Source organism: Orbicella franksi, chromosome 14 (assembly GCF_964199315.1).
Source record: "Orbicella franksi chromosome 14, jaOrbFran1.1, whole genome shotgun sequence".
In the NCBI taxonomy this organism is placed as follows: Eukaryota; Metazoa; Cnidaria; class Anthozoa; order Scleractinia; family Merulinidae; genus Orbicella; species Orbicella franksi.
The window spans coordinates 1979221-1995758 of NC_138158.1; the positions used below are offsets into that span (position 1 = coordinate 1979221).

Here is a 16538-nt window from a genome sequence, read left to right on the forward strand (position 1 = left end):
TAGCTCAGTGTAGGGCACCTCTTGGCAAGGGGCACTCCAGTGCTCCAGAATTCTCCTGCAGCCTTGATCTTCACACCCATAACAAACTTGTTGGTTTATGGGTGAATTGTATCAACAACAGGCAAGTTCACCCTTAATATATCAAGGGCCCATCAAGCATATTCAGCTGTAACAGTTGTTACAGGTTACGGCCCATAAAAAGCTTATTGATAGGCTGGGATCCAACAATGGACTTGAACCAAGGTGGGAGTCTTCACTCTTGCAATGCAATGTATCTCCCTCTACTCAGGAGGTACAAATGGTTGCTGGAATATTGTTTAGTATTCCAGGGGTTACCTGGAACTATGTAAACTATTTAAATCATGAACAGAATCATTTTATATTATTTTATAGTATTGATTATTATGCTGTAAATAAGCATTTATCAACTTCAACATTTATCTTTTTTCCTATTTCTTTTTTTTTTTCTTAACTAGTTATTAGCTATTGACTTAAGTTAGGTGTCCCCAATTAGCTAATCTATAACTAAATACACTGACACATTAATAAAGTTTTCATTCATTCATTCCCATATACAAGGACTAGTGGTAATACCCTTTGTCTTTGGGTTAAACACTTGATTGTGCCTTAAAAATCGGAGTTCAACACCAACTAGTACTGGTTGATATCCATAATAAATTAATTTCTTCAATTTGTTTGTCAAGAAATAGCTGTTAGTGACATTGCATGTTTTATTCTCTTTTAGTGCACTGTTTATCAAAAATAATCCAAGGAACAGAAATATCTGAAGGAGGAGGATGGGAAGAAACTCAGAATTGGCTTATTGCAATGTAAGTTACTTCACATGTACACAAAGTCTCAAGTTCAATCTCGGACTAGGGAGTATAGTTTACACTTAGTCTACTGTCACTTATGATCGTGATAAAAACCAGTAGACTCTGAACGAAAGTGAAAAACAAAATGGACCATCCTTCATTAATCACATGTAATGGTGATAAACTTCTGAACATGAACTACAGTAAACCTCTATGTAATGTTTTTTGGCACAGCCTTCTAGATAACTGATGGCAATGTATGAATGCAACCCTTGGTCTGTGGCCAAGTGGGTGAGTAACATCCATAGTCTTTCTGGTTGACATGGTCATATCAATAGGCCTTCAGTCCCTAATGGCCCCAACATGGCTTAATTCCCACCTGGATACTCTATTTTCTTTGCACCTTGAACATGTAGACATTTGTTGTGATATCAAGTTTCAGATGCAGAGTTTCTTGGGTAAATTTTTGCAAACTGACAAAGAAGAAAATTATCATTTTCTTGTACATTCTAAATCAGACAGGATATATCAAGAAGTCTTTTGCAGTAAGAGTTTTTGTTCCAACATGTGTGACTGTTCATAGGGGAGAGCTACCATCTGTACAGCAGAGTCATGTTGCCATTGCTCAATTGAGACATCCTGTAAACCTGGGAAGGACACTTGAGGAGACTCATTTGGTCGTCTTGGTTCTGGCTCCTAGTAAAGCGGTAAGTATAGGATCTTCAGGACTTGTTAACACTAGAACAGAGTTATGGGTTCTGAAACAAGGGCTGATACATACAGAAACAAGCAAGCAGAAGCGTTTAGCTGATTATGGTGGTCATTGTCATTTTTTAACAGGGCTGTGCTCTAGAATCACCCAGGTGCCACAGGAGACTACTAGCATTTGTCTTTGATTGACTGGATAAACTTATTTTTTTCACATAAGCTCAAGTGCTGAGCACCCATGATTTCATGGCTAGGAACCTAAGTTGGGTTCCTCACAATTTTTCTTAGACAACATCCTTTTAAGGTTTCCATTCAGACGCAAAACAAAAATTTGGGTTTACAGGAAAAAAGTTGGTGAAGTCTAAAGTCGAATAAATCATATTGAAAAGACACCTGTTTATGAAGCAACATTTCAATGTTTCATTTTCACTCTTGGAAGCAAACACATGTATTGTGGTCTTTACCTTGTGTGATAAATAATTCAAACATAACAGTATTATTTGTACTAGAAAGTGTGTGTTTGGACAATTTTTTGCTCTTTAGAAAGGTTTTGATTGTGACTGTCACTTGTATGAACCAACTCTTATTCAATTGTAACCACAGTTTATATTCCAGCACTAGCATACTTGTAATGAAAGCACTGCATATGTTCACACTAAATCTTTGTCTCTGTCAGAAAAGTACCAAGAACTCTTTAGAGACAGGAAGAACTTTTGCAACATTGCTGTCAGATATAGAAACAAGGCAATTACTCATTGAAGTGGAAACCGAGGAACAATTTAAGGTTTGCTCAATACTTGTCATACCTTCACAATCATGGCCAGACCAGTAATTACTCTGTGAAATGTCTTACCCCATGCACTGTATATCAAGTTTGTCTCTCATTTTGTCTGCAGAAAGTGTTGTCTGATCGCAAAGACCTGCTCTCCTCCAGATCGTACGCAACAATTAGACCAGCTAGAAAACCTCCTGCTGTTCAATCAAAATCCTCCTTTACCCATAGAAGAGATGATCAAAAGGTACATGTAATCAAATACCTAAGACTTAGCTTAACTTAAATATTTTAAATACTGCACACTGTTGGATGCGTTATGTGCCTAGTGGCACAATAAGACGAGATGATAACACTGTTGGTTATTTCTTTTCCAAACATTTACATCAACAATTATCAAATTCATGTTAAGGTTTGATATCTAACATAATGAATTACTTCTTCCATAGAACTAATAATACCCTGATACCCTCATACCCTAATACCCAAATATACCAATACTTTAATACCCTAATACACAAATACTCTAATACCCTAATACCGCAATACCTTGATGTCCTAATACCCTGATACCCTGATACCCTGATACCCTGATACCCTAATACCCAAATGTACCAATACTTTAATACCCTAATACCCTAATACCCTAATACCCAAATACCCAAATACCCTAATACCCAAATATACCAATACTTTAATACCCTAATACACAAATACTCTAGTACCCTAATACCGCAATACCTTGATATCCTAATACCCTGATACCCTAATACCCTAATACCCTAATACCCAAATACCCAAATACCCTAATACCTTAATAACCTAATAACCTAATAACCTAATACCCTAATACCCAAATACCCTCATAGCCAAATACCCTAATATCCTAATGCCCCATAACCCCAATATGTCAATATCCCAATACACCAATACCCTAATACCCCAATACCCTAATACCCTAAACCCCCATAACCCCAATACCTCAATATCCCAATACACCAATACCCTAATACACTAATACCCTAATACCCCATAACCCCAATACCTCAATACCCTAATACCCTAATACCCTCATACCCTAATACCCTAATGCCCCATAACCTCAATACCTCAATATCCCAATGCACCAATACACCAATACACTAATACCCTAATACCCCAATACCCTAATACCCTAATACCCTTATACCCTAATATCCTAATACCATTATGCCCTAATACCCTTATACCTTAATGCCCCATGACCCAAATACTTCAATATTCCAATACACCAATACCCTAATACCCCTATACCCAAATACCCTAATACCCTAATACCCTAACGCTTCATAAGCCCAATACCCCAATATTCCAATACACCAATACCCTAATACCCTGATGCCCCATAACCCCAATACCTCAATATCCTAAGACATCAATACTCTCATACTCTAATACCCTAATACCCTAATGCCCCATAACCCCAATACTTGAATATCCTAATACACCAATGCCCTAATACCCTTATGAGTTTCTGCTGAAACTACAAGGCATTGTTGTACCAATGAAGCAATTCATTTCCAGTGACTGAATGGTTTATACATTAAGGCCACTTGTTTTTATTAGAAATTTCTGGAGGAATAGGATATTAATAATAGTGCAAATTATAACCAAAAGTTTTGTCCATGTATTTGACAGAAATCAGAGCTGTTTTCCTTTGGAAGAGGGCTTATTAGAGACTTAAAAAGAAGATGGCCACATTATTTATCAGATTTTAAAGATGGTAAGTTCAGGGAGAATGTGTGCAGCAACTAAGATCTCAGACACTTCAAGATATTACAGTCCTAACTTGGTGTAATGGGGATAAAACTAGTCCTGAGTCATGCTTTAGTGTGCATCATCAAGTTATCATATGCCTGTGGATGTTTGGGGAGCATGACAGAAGTGTAGAGCTCTTGGAGACACAGCTAATAATAATAATGATGATAATGATAATGATAATTATAATTATAATAAGCAACTTTATTTATTGAGGGTGGCACACAACAGTAATCACTGAAAAACCAGTGGCCCTCATATAAATATTTACAGAATAAAAAGATGACATGTTGAGAATTAAGAGTATAGAAACTGATTGTCAAATATGTAACAATAATATAGAAAATGAAGATATGAGACACACTAAAATATTAAAAAGCAAAGCATTGGATCAAGTCTAACAATCAAAACAAGCAAATTAAAAATTTAGATGATAAAATGGTCCAGTTCCTTATAACTGTCCATAAAATGTCTAAAAATAGATTTTGTGAAGTTTAAAAGATTAGGCTGGTTTTTAATATGGGCAGGAATCATATTCCATAGGCGGCTAGTCAATACTGAGACCACGTGCTCCCGTTTGAATCGGGGGCAGACAGGGTTTAATTGACTATGCCTGCTCGTTCAAACATCTGGGTAAGATAAGATGGGCACTCCCCTAAAATTCATTTATATACCAATATTGACTTTTTTTCACCTGAGGGCACCTCTAGCTTCTTGAATGCTTTTCCAATTTCCGAAGTACATCATAACTGTCAAATATATTGTTTTGTAACTCCACCAGTGGAAAGTAATCTAGGACCATGACCGCTTGTTTCATGAAAAATTTATCTGGGGAAGCAAAAGTTACATGTAATGTTGCCCAGATCACGAAGGTGTTTTATTGCGTTATTCAAGGTTGATAGTGAGTCTTTGCAATGCTAGTTACTTCATTAAAGCAGTTGAGAAATTCATCAAGCCACAAAAGAGCTGTTTAAGAGATGGTACATCTCAAAAATTTGACTAAAATTTTAAAAGCTTGTTGAAATGATGTATCATAATGATTTATTTTAATGTTTGGTGATCAATTTTGTAACCCAATAGGAATAAGAGGTCGTCATACCATTCCTAAGTTGATTTCCACAACACTGTTCTTGTACTTTGCCTGCCTTCTACCATCTATTGCTTTTGGTGTCCTCAACAGCCGTAACACTAATGGACAAATTGGTGAGTAAGAATAGTAACATCTACTAACATTATTATTTCCTTTATTTACAGCACTTAAACAGCAAAGCAAGGCATTCATAATCCACTGGGGCTCAGTTATTATTATTTTGGGGGGGGGAGAGGAGACATGGTTTCAGAGTGAAAACAAAATTTTGCAACACTTCCTCCCAGTTGCTAAAGGTGTAAATTATAATGCTACCAACTGGGTAAATCCCTACTGTTAATTCCTTAGGTCACAGTGATTGTTTTATTGGGCAGTGTTACATGTATGTACCCTTTGACCAACTTAGTCATGGGTAGCGAGATGTAAATGCAAATTACCTAGTACCTAACTGAAAAACACAAGTAGAACAGTCAAGCTCAGACTCTTTACTCTTGTCTCTAATTCATTCCTGATTCAGTGTTATGTTTTCTTATTAGTACAATTTCTAGATATTGCTGCAATTAAAATTTCAACCACTGCCCTTACATGTTTGTTGTAGATGTCCAGAAAGTAATTATATCACAGGCTGTAGGAGGAACATTATTTGCTCTCTTTGGAGGACAGCCCTTAATTGTCATGCTAACCACAGCTCCCTTGGCACTATATATAAAAGGTACAGACAGTAGTCAGTGTTAAGTGTCCATATATCAAATTATAATATAGATAGGAACCTGCGCACGCTCTGGTTGGTCAAAATCCCATGAATTATCAGAGTATAAAACATAGAAAAAGCGTGTTTTATTGTTTTGTGGCTATATCATAAAGCAAATAAAGAAGCCTAAGCCGTGTATTACACAGTGCTAAAACACTCCAGACATTTGAGAACACTTGAGAAATGTAGAAAACACTCGCCTGCAGCTCGTGTTTTCTACATTTCCCTCGTGTTCTCAAAAGCCTGTCGTGTTTTATCACACTTGGGCCTCTTTATTGTTAAGTAAACAATAAATTAATAGATGTGGTGATGGTTACATTGAAAATTTAGATGGAGTTAATTATCTAGCTTGAAATGACAGGCAGAAAACCATCTGCCTTCACAGGCTAGGTAAGGAATGGAGCTTCACTTGAGTAATGGCAAACTTGGCTTTTCCCTCACTGACTACAGTAGGTGCAAAGCCAAAGAGTGGCTTAAGATTGAGGGAAATGGAAGACACTAGTGGACACCCTATATCTTCCATGGCATGAAGTGGATTAGATAACAACCATTGATCACAGTTTCAGCTTTTAAACTTCCACAATTACCAAGATTGAAACTTAAAAATAAAATACTGCACAAGAATGCAAGTTCTGCAGCAATAGTTTTGAAAGAGATACTTACAGTATTGCTTAATTTGTTATATTGAGAATTTAAATTGCAGATAGTATAATTCTCACAATTTCTGATCTTAGATCTATTGCTTCATTAAAACTCTTGTCACTGTTGACATCTTTATCTTGTCTTTTTTTCAAGTGATCTACAACATCTCAGCAGACTTTGATTTGGATTTCTTGGCACTATATTCTTGTACTGGATTATGGAATTCGTTCTTCCTTTTTATGTATTCCACATTTGGTCTTTCACAGATTATGAAATGGTCGACAAGGTACATTGGTCTGCAGACGTTACTTTAATTTCATAGAAAATAAACTTTTCTTAAATGCATTTATTACTTGGCAACAGATTCTAAGCAATGTTGGTGTATGATACTCATGATGTAGGGAAGGCTGTGTTTGTATTTCAGGGGAAAATTGACACAGCAAATTTATTTTTTGATTGATGGTTCAGTAGGCCATTTCCAAGTTGCCATTTGCCTCTGTGTCAAAATGAGTCTTAGTGCGAAACCATTTGTATGAAAATGAGTTTCGTCTACAGGTTCATTTTTAAGCAAATCAAACTTCTATTCAAGAGAAAAGTTTTGCGTGAAGACTTGTTTTGAAAAAGAGGCACAAAGTAAATGGCCTCTTCTGTGGAATTTGTTAGAATCTAACTCTGTTACTTAAGGTTGAAGTACAGTTAACTGTCACTTTCTCCAACTCCATTATCTTGAACTCAAATCATTTTCTCTTTGATATACTTTTTTATTTACTTACTATCAGGAATCTCAAACTCCTGATACCTTGAACTATTTTTCATTTCCCTTAAGAGTTCAGGTTAGCAGGATTTGACTGTTAATTTTCAACCGTTTTTAATCATTAATTTTGTCTAGGTCAACAGAGGAAATTTTTGCTTTGTTCATCTCTCTTGCATTTACAGTAGATGCAGTCAGTAGTATCGTTAAAGGTAATCTGGCATTTTCAGCTTGTTGGTTGTGTTCAAATGTATATAAATAATTGGGAGTAAGCATTTCAATGATGTTGAATTCGAGCTGCAATTAAATGGCTTTAGGACTGCAAACTCTCTGCTACATTGAATGCTACCTGTTTTGCACCCACCAAGTTCGCACTCCTGAACTCATTATAAACTTTCTATTCTCAGTTCGCCTTCCCCTTCAATGGATTAAAGAATGAGAAATAAACATGTTTTGTGGGATTTTGTTTCATGATGCTCACAATGTTGTCTTTTTTGTTTGGTAAAAGAAAGATTTAAATTTTAAGCACTTTTAGTTTAGTTTTAGCAATTTTAGTTGAGTCGATGTGTGTGTGAACTCACTTGGGTGTGAAACCTCCAGCTACCCACTACATCACATTTAGACTTTTTATGAATAATGATAAATAGGTTAAAGTATTGGGCTTGCTTAAAGGATACTAACATTGATTTGAAATAATTAAGATCATGCAAACTTAGAGATAATATAACAGTGGCCTCCTTCTAGCTTGGGTCAAGTTCTTTCTTAAGAGCTCATTCAATGTGCTTACACCTCAAAAGATAACTTTAAATGCCCCTTTCTCCTGGTCCATGTAGGCTCCATTTGAGGGCAGTCCACATACAATATGAAACATGGTTGTAAATTTATGCTTTTTGATTACAGAATACTCAAACCTTCACTGTTCAACTTCATGCTGGAATTCCTCATCCTGTAGTATTGACCAGTCAGCTAATAACTGTACTCAGCCCACTGATGCTTCATTGTGTCACAGAGAGGGAGGTCTGTCGTATGCTGTTGTAAGCTTGGGAACAGTTTGGATTGGTCTTGCACTCTATAATTTTCGTAAGAGGTAAGCTTGCCTTGAATTGCTCAACAATCACTGTAATGGAATTTAAGTAACTTTACTCTCAAAATATTCTGTACTAACAACTAGGTACTAGATTGATTACTGCCCCATTGCTGTAATTGCTGATTAACAGCTTATAATAACAGGGTAGGAGAGAAAGCCTGTGGCAAAAAAAACATGAACAAGTATTTAATGTTTGCCACTTGGCTGAGCTCATACAGATTGCAATGCTTTGAATTGTTGCTGTTTTTCAGCCCATTTCTGGATGCTGGCAAGCGTGAAGCATTGGCTGATTATGCACTTGTGGTTGCTGTACTTGTCATGTCTTTTGTGGCTTCATATTTTATGCGAGACATTCAAAGTAAGTATGTTATTGATCTTGATAAAACAGCTTCAATGAAATTGAATACCACTTTAGAAAATAGCCCAAAGAAAATATGCGCACTGATTGGTTTAAAATTGTGTTGTCCAACTTGATAGAAACACAGAACTAGCATGAGCTGTTGATGTAATGACGGCGTGAGCAAAGAGAATTTACATTTTAATGATCAAAGTAAACAAGTTGTGTTCTTTTTTTCATTGCAGAATTTTCCAAAAGAAATAGAAAACATGTTCTTTATGTTCTACTGAGTTATAGAAACTTTCGTGGAAGTTTGGGAAAACTTGAAAAAGCTGTGGAAACACTCACCTGTTGGCTTGTGTTCTCACAGCAGTTCTTGTCCTTCCAAACTTCCAGGAGTGCTTCTATAACTCAGAAGCATGGTACATGTTTTGTATGTCTTAAATAAATCATGTTAATTATTATAAATATTTTTCATTGGCCAGTAGTCACTGAAAGTTGTACCTAATTTGATAACTTCTACATATGAAAACACAGGCTGGTAGAAGCTGTTGAGAATGCTTACGTGTTCAATTATTTGTTTTATACTGATTAATAACAGGGTACAAGTTTGAAGCAAGCAATACATTTTCCTTCTCTGCTGCTCCTCTCCATAAGCTGAGTTGGGGTGCCGTGTTTGCAGGTCTTGGTCTGGGTTTTTCTCTTTCATTACTATTTTTTATGGATCAGAATATCTCAAGTGCCATGGTTAACAACCCTGGAAATAGGTAAATACTTGTCATTGTTTAATCAAGATTACTGGCAATCTATTAACAATAAATCAGAATCACTGATGTAATAGGTCTTCTCAATTTTATGACTTAGAGCCACAATCTTGGTGAGAATAAGACATAACACCATCCCTTCCACCAAATCAATGATGAACTGGCACTAAAACCAAAACATGATATTTTTCCATCATTTAAATGGGAGGAGGTGTGGTCTTAAGTTTTCATTCAAATTGTTCAAGATTTTAGTTTTCACTATCTGCATTCAGAATTGGAGTCAAGCAAAGCCGGCACCTCAAAATTGAAAGTCAAAATGTTTGTAATTAGATCTTGTTAAACTGGCCCGCCTAGACTAGCACTAGCTATCTGCAGCCCAGCTAGTCTTTCTGTAAAAATGTAAATTTAGGAACCAAATAAGATTGTCAGAATGTCTTATACTTCATTGTGATTGGGTGAGAGCAGACCCTTTTATGGTTAAGTTTTAATTTGTACTGCAGTACAAGTGATACTGCTGCGATATCACCACAAGTGATATTTGAAAATCCTTTCCAATTGCACTTTCCCAAAGGCTCATAAAATTTGGGCGAATTTTCAAATATATAATGGCTGCGAAGGAGACTATAAAGGAGCTCAATTACAGTATTTTGGGATTTTTTGGCTGTCTACAAAATTACCTTTAAATTGAAGGAAACCTAAAAATAGTAGTTTATGAACTCAAGATAGAAAAATGCCAAAGGGATAATAATAAACCACAACCACAAAGGAACAAGGATGGATGGTTAAGGATGGAGAAGATTAACACAGATTACAAATGATGAACTTCAAAAATCTAGGTTAACTTGCAAAAGCTATGATGTAGCTCTTTTAATTGTACTCCTGTTTATATGATTAGTTATTCTAATAAATTAATGAACTTTATTAAAGTGTTAAGTAAGGTGTACAACATGTACATCGATCATGACTGGTTAATACTTTAGTCTGTATTGTGTAGTCGACCAGTGATGTTTTTTTACAAAATGCACAAGTGAAGTTGTCAAGCATCTACAAAAGTGTATCCATGGTTTGCAAATGATGTTTATCTTGCTTTTAGATTAAAGAAAGGCAGTGCATATCACTGGGACTTGCTTGTAGTGGCAGCAGTGAATAGCTTTTTGTCTTTGTTTGGCCTTCCATGGGTGCATGCTGCCCTGCCTCACTCACCATTCCATGTCAGAGCTCTGGCAGATGTTGAAGAGAGAGTAGATCGAGGGCATGTGTTTGAAATGTAAGTTTGGGCTAATATAACTTACAGCTAGCAGTGAGAGAATCTTGTATCTATAACGACTACTGCCAGTGAAACCCCATCATTAGATCACCTGGGCTGCTTTCCATTATGCCAAAGATTCCCTCCTTGTGGTGAGAGGCGCTTTATTTTGGGTAGGGCCACCCTGCTAATAAGACCAGAGTTTTATGACCTTTAATTTTTCCTATGTTTTAAGAACTCTTCTGTCGTTGGTAATACTTAAATGTATGAGAGTTATTTTAATGCAGGTATAAACTGTATCATTCATGTAAGTGAAGACCATGCATAGTCTTGCACTGTGCTTTAAGATTGTTCTAACTGGCAGAATATGACAATTCATACCTTATGTTGGAGCAATCATTATAGCCAGTTCACTGTTGGACACAAAGGCCTCTGACATTAAAGGCTTATCAGTTTCTGTGATGTTCTCATTTTGCTTTTGGTGATTGATCACTTCACTATTCTGATCTTAGCAACCGGCCTTAGAGAAACATAATGCTTTACTGCTAAACATAACAAATTGAAAAGTGGCTGATGACAAAATCTTCATTTTTAGCATTGTCAAAGTAAGAGAAACAAGATTGTCTGGCTTACTCTCAAGCACTCTGATTGCCTTGTCCCTGCTTATGTTGCCGACTCCACTCACACTGATTCCTACTTCAGTACTTGATGGCTTGTTCCTTTTTATGGCCATCACTTCCTTGGATGGTAACCAGATGTTTGAGAGAGCATTGCTGTTGGTCACAGAACAGGTATGAAGCTGAGTGTTGAAACAAACAACCCTTTGCAGATTCCTGTCAAATGACTGAGTTAATAATTTAATAATTTCCATATAAGCTTCTCAGGGGGTAGGGAGATTGCTAATGTTGGCAATTTGTTGGGATGAGATGAAGTCTGATAAGAAATATTGGCAACAGAATTTTTAACGAGCCACTGTTATACCTCCCAACTCAAATACGCTTACCTATTGGAGGTGAATATCTCTTGTGTCATGGGTCAAAACTTACTACCTCCTTAGGCAAAGAAAACTCACCAACTCCTTAGGGAAACAACAACTTGAGCTTTCAACTCACATGTGATCAGGTTGTACTCTTGAAACTGCAGTAAATTTGTGTCCCAGCCGGCATCAAGCAAACAACTTTTTGTAGTTTTATTTCTATTTTTGAGTTGGGAGGTATAGCAAGACACTTAATGACTGGCACCATGGGAAACAGTGAGTTTTGTTTCCCCTCGACCTCAATGTTCCCCTCGGCTTTGCCTTGGGGAACATTGAGGGTCTTGGGAAAACAAAACTTACTGTATTCCTGTATTTTAACTTCAATGCTTGAGAAACCTACAGAAAAAACATATTGACAAGAAATAGAAATTGTGAAACTGTTTCTCAAATACTGATTACAGAACAATTTGCTTTTATCATGTACATCTTCATGAACATTTATATGTGTGTTATTTGTGGACTTAATTACTCTAGTTGACTCCTATGAATATTCTGGCTAAAGCATGCAGAAATGCTCATGTGTGATTGTCCAGGGCTAGTGGCTTTTTTGAAATTGGGCAATTGAATTCTGTCCTTTACTTTCTCCATGTGAAAGTGAATGTTTTCAGTAAACTTTCCTACAACCTGCAAGGGCAGGAAAACTTCATTCTATAATTATTATGCATTTTTTTCTCCCCATCCCTTGGTAATTTTGACAAAACACTTTAATCCAACCCAAATTTTCATTTCACCATTTTCCAACATTGAAAGGGGGTGCTGTAACTGTATGTATTATTGCTATGAGTTCATGGTTTGGCACATTTTCCAACACAATAAGTCCATGGTTGTGGCTCACTTTGTTCATGAGGTTGACTTTACTGGTTAACCCAGTTCACCTTGTTCACTTGTTTTGCTTACTTGGTGTTCTTGGTTCACTTGGCTGGTTCACTTTGTTCTCCTGGTTCACTTAGCTCTTTCTTCTGGTTCACTTGGCTGGTTCATTTGGCTAGTGCACCTGGTTTATTTGGTTCACATGGCCAGTGAACTTGTTTGACTTGGTTCATTTGGTGGGATCATGTGGCAGGGTGCAAAAAAAGTAGTGGGCAGTGGATTGATTGGTTGTATTAATGGATTATGCCCCTTACTTGCCCAGCAGGGATTTTGTCTTGGAGTGGGTAATTTGAAATATTACAACAGTGTTGTAAGAGATGAAATTACAGTATTAATTTAATTTTAAATTAATTATTCTCAATAGTAGAAAAAAAATTGGAGGGCTAGTGAGAATGACTTTTGGGTTAGTGCAACATAGGGGTTTAGGCAATGGGTGATTCTCAGTAGGTTTTGGTTGTTTTTTAGTTCTTTCCACAATTCATTGTAAAACACTTACCTGTCTTGTAGGCGGCATACCCTCCAAACCATTACATTCGGCATGTCCCTCAGAGGAAGATGCATTTATACACTGCTCTACAGTTCCTGATGCTTGGTGTCTTGTGTGGATTTGGTTTTGCACCTCTGCCATACCTCAAAATGGTGTTTCCAGTTCTCCTCATGTTAATTTTGCCAATCAGGTGAGAACAAAGTGCTTTTCCTTGAATATTAATTATCAGGAGTCAGCTGTATATGGCATGTGTTTGCTGGGGTATAAATGTATATTAAATGGGACACATCTGAGTGGTTTTCAATTGAGTGCAGTAAAACCAAAACCGAAACCAAGTCAAGTACATACAGTTATACATATTAAATGGGACACATCCAGAGTGGTTTTCAATTGAGTGTGGTAAAACCAAAACCAAGTCAAGTACATACATTTATACATATTAAATAGGACACATCAGAGTGGTTTTCATCAGTTGAGTGTGGTAAAACTAAAACCAAAACCAAGCCAATTACATTCAATTAGACTGTGTGGCCTATCTCAAATGGTAGTAAACCAAAACCAAAGTAATTGCCAGATTCTTTCCACACTTAATTTAAGACTGCCCTACTCTTAATTTTGGGGGTGTGCGTCATCCTTATAAAATTGTAGTTATAAAACACTAACTAAAGCTGAGATGAATATTAAACTACTCCTTTCTCCACATGTGGGACACCTTAACTCCTTTGTGCTAAATGTAGATCAAGTGTTAAAAGTTCACCATTTTATTAACTTTTGCAGGCATCTTCTGGTTCCACGACTGATTCCCACAAAGTACCTGAAGGCTTTAGATGCTCACTTGTGATTGGTTGGTCAATGAGCCAGCTAATTGCAACTTACACTTGACAACGCAATGATTGAAAACAAGACAAAGTCCAATTTTAGAATTTTTTGTAAGCAACAGCTGTCACTGAACTGTGTGCTGGGTTCATTTTTTTTTTATTGCTCTTTTCAAGAAAAGTGCAGGACATTCTTAAAAATTGATGACAATATTTTTTTTTGTCCCTAAAGGCCATTGATTGTCATTGAAAGAAGGGGTTCAGTGATACTGTTGTTTTAACAATTTTATTGTCTTTTTCATATTGGTGAAGATTGACATATTTGAAACTTTGGCCTCTTATGGACTTAGTTACTGAAAGCCCAGAATCTCAAAATCTAAATTGGATCAGAATTTTTTTGTGTAGTTCCAGAAAATATCCATACCTACCTCAAATAAGGAATTTCCCTCTGGAAATCCCAATATATTTCTTTAATTTTTTTTGGTCTTGCTGACCCTCCACTCCCAGGAAATTCCAATCCCTTCTATGGGAGGAGTATGGATATTTTCTGGAATTGCACATTTGAAGATTTTTTGATTATTGAAATGTAAATCTCAATGTAGCAACGCCTATCAATCTTCTCTACAGAGGTAGTGTCCTCAGGATGCATAGATGCCCATATGGCTAAAAGCCAGGATGCAAGTGATTTGCTTGCATTTAAAATACATGTATGGAGTATTAGTTTTTACTTCTGCTGTCTTTGAAAACATATAGACATAGCTTCCTGCACACAGAATGCTGAAAAAAGCAAAACATGAGCAGGCATGAGAGAAAAATTTCCTCACATGAACGTAACAAATTTGCAAGCCAGCCCACTATTCTCTAAGCTGGCTTGATAGCCTAATTTCACATCTAATTGCCCAAAAAACGTCTTTAAGTTTTAGTTGATGTACATGTATAAAATAACCAATACAAATTATTGTGTTGCCATTAGTGGCAAATGATCCTTTTGTCAATTTTTTATGGTTTTAGACAGCCCATTTTTCAATATTGAAAAAGCATCACGGCATTTATTACAGTCCAAATAAAGCTTCTTTTGAGTGAAACTCTGCGATGTTGCAGCATAACATACCAGTACTAACAGTGTGCTCCAAGAAACTAGCAACTTTGAAATTTAATTCACATTTGTCTACCAAGTACTCTAAGTTCTAATGAGTTTTGAGAAGCTAGTTTTTTCATTCTTCCGTCATAGAATAAAACAAAACTCAACACAACATGACAGTGTGCTTTGGCAATTATTAAAGTTGCAAGTTTCTTTGTGCACATGGTTAATGATATTCAAACATTCAACAACAACATTGCTGAGTTCTCCTCAAAAGGACATCCAATTTTGACGGTTTGATTTAGCACTTGTTCAAAGGCAGTACTCTTTTTTTGGCATCTTTTCTGATTAAAAGTAAATTGACACCATTATTTATATCCAAACTATAATAATGACTAGTACACTTAAGGTGATTCCTCAAAAAGGTAACTTTGAAAACAATTTTTATTTCATTTGATCATGTTACATTTTGCAGTAGCTGGAAGCAAAGTTTTATCAAGAAATACTTGACAAGTTGATAGATAGAAAGTCTCAAGCATATGCTACAATGATATATTTGTATAAGTTATGGAAAAATTACACACTTTAAAACAAACTCAAAGCACATTGTTGTTTTCAAAGTCAAAATTTGCATCCCTTTTTCCTTCTGAACATTTTTTTTTTAAAATTTTCAACTAAAAGGGTCCTAGTCAGCCAAACCTTTTCTGTTTACATGCAAGAGTTTTGCTATTATATTTTATTTGGAGCGTGTTTAAACAAGCAATAAGATTCCACTTCACCATGCAATATCAGTAAATTTCGATGGCATCGAAAATGGCAGTGGCTGACTAGGGTCCTTAAAGGGAATAATTTGTACACCAAAATCATGCTATAAAAATATGTCACCATGCTCGTTTAAGAGAAATCTACCATTATTTTGCTGTCAAGCGTAGCTCAAAGGAAAGCTCTCGATGTTGTGTATGTGTATACCTGTGCGCACCACTAATGACATGAAAATTGTGTGCAGTAGTGATGTGCAAAGCAATTCTGAGGAATCACCTGAACTGACATTGGTGCTTTTTCAACTAAATTGGATATGCTGTAGTTGGTTTGTTAGCCAGCCATTCTGAGTTGAATTTTCATTTTTTGGTCAGTGCATGGATGATGAGGGAACACAAAATGGCTAGAAACCAAGCCCTTTGCTATCACTAGGTAACCATCAACAAACTCCATAACTATTTCAAATTTATTTACAAGTTTAATGTTGCAATTTACATTTTAAAATATTACCTTATTACAAGAAGTTGGCTATGTACAAAAAGCTGTTGGTCATAAAATTAATCATACATGCACATACATGTTCTTTTATAGTTATATGCTAATCTATAAACTGTTTGAATTTAAATCTAATATATGAAAACACCACTGAAAGAACTATTTTAAGATCTTAAAGTTATTTAATGTTAAAAGTATTTTAATACATTGCTATTAAATAAAAACAGTGAAAAAAACA

At 36.0% G+C, this 16538-nt stretch overlaps 1 protein-coding gene across 2 annotated transcripts in view; it reads left to right on the forward strand.

Annotated features, from left to right (window-relative positions):
* The window catches only part of LOC145467914 (solute carrier family 4 member 11-like), a 20695-nt gene extending 4157 nt beyond the window's left edge, over positions 1–16538 (forward strand). For both annotated transcript variants that reach the window (XM_081451547.1, XM_081451546.1), the window contains 16 exons: positions 746–830; positions 1399–1522; positions 2200–2307; positions 2420–2542; positions 3973–4057; positions 5173–5295; positions 5778–5891; positions 6726–6858; positions 7462–7535; positions 8224–8410; positions 8662–8768; positions 9349–9514; positions 10605–10778; positions 11353–11548; positions 13171–13340; positions 13928–16538. In XM_081451547.1, coding sequence (XP_081307673.1) covers positions 746–830; positions 1399–1522; positions 2200–2307; positions 2420–2542; positions 3973–4057; positions 5173–5295; positions 5778–5891; positions 6726–6858; positions 7462–7535; positions 8224–8410; positions 8662–8768; positions 9349–9514; positions 10605–10778; positions 11353–11548; positions 13171–13340; positions 13928–13991 — 2033 coding nt within the window. In that variant the 3' untranslated portion in view covers positions 13992–16538. The remainder of the gene's footprint in view (positions 1–745; positions 831–1398; positions 1523–2199; positions 2308–2419; positions 2543–3972; positions 4058–5172; positions 5296–5777; positions 5892–6725; positions 6859–7461; positions 7536–8223; positions 8411–8661; positions 8769–9348; positions 9515–10604; positions 10779–11352; positions 11549–13170; positions 13341–13927) is intronic.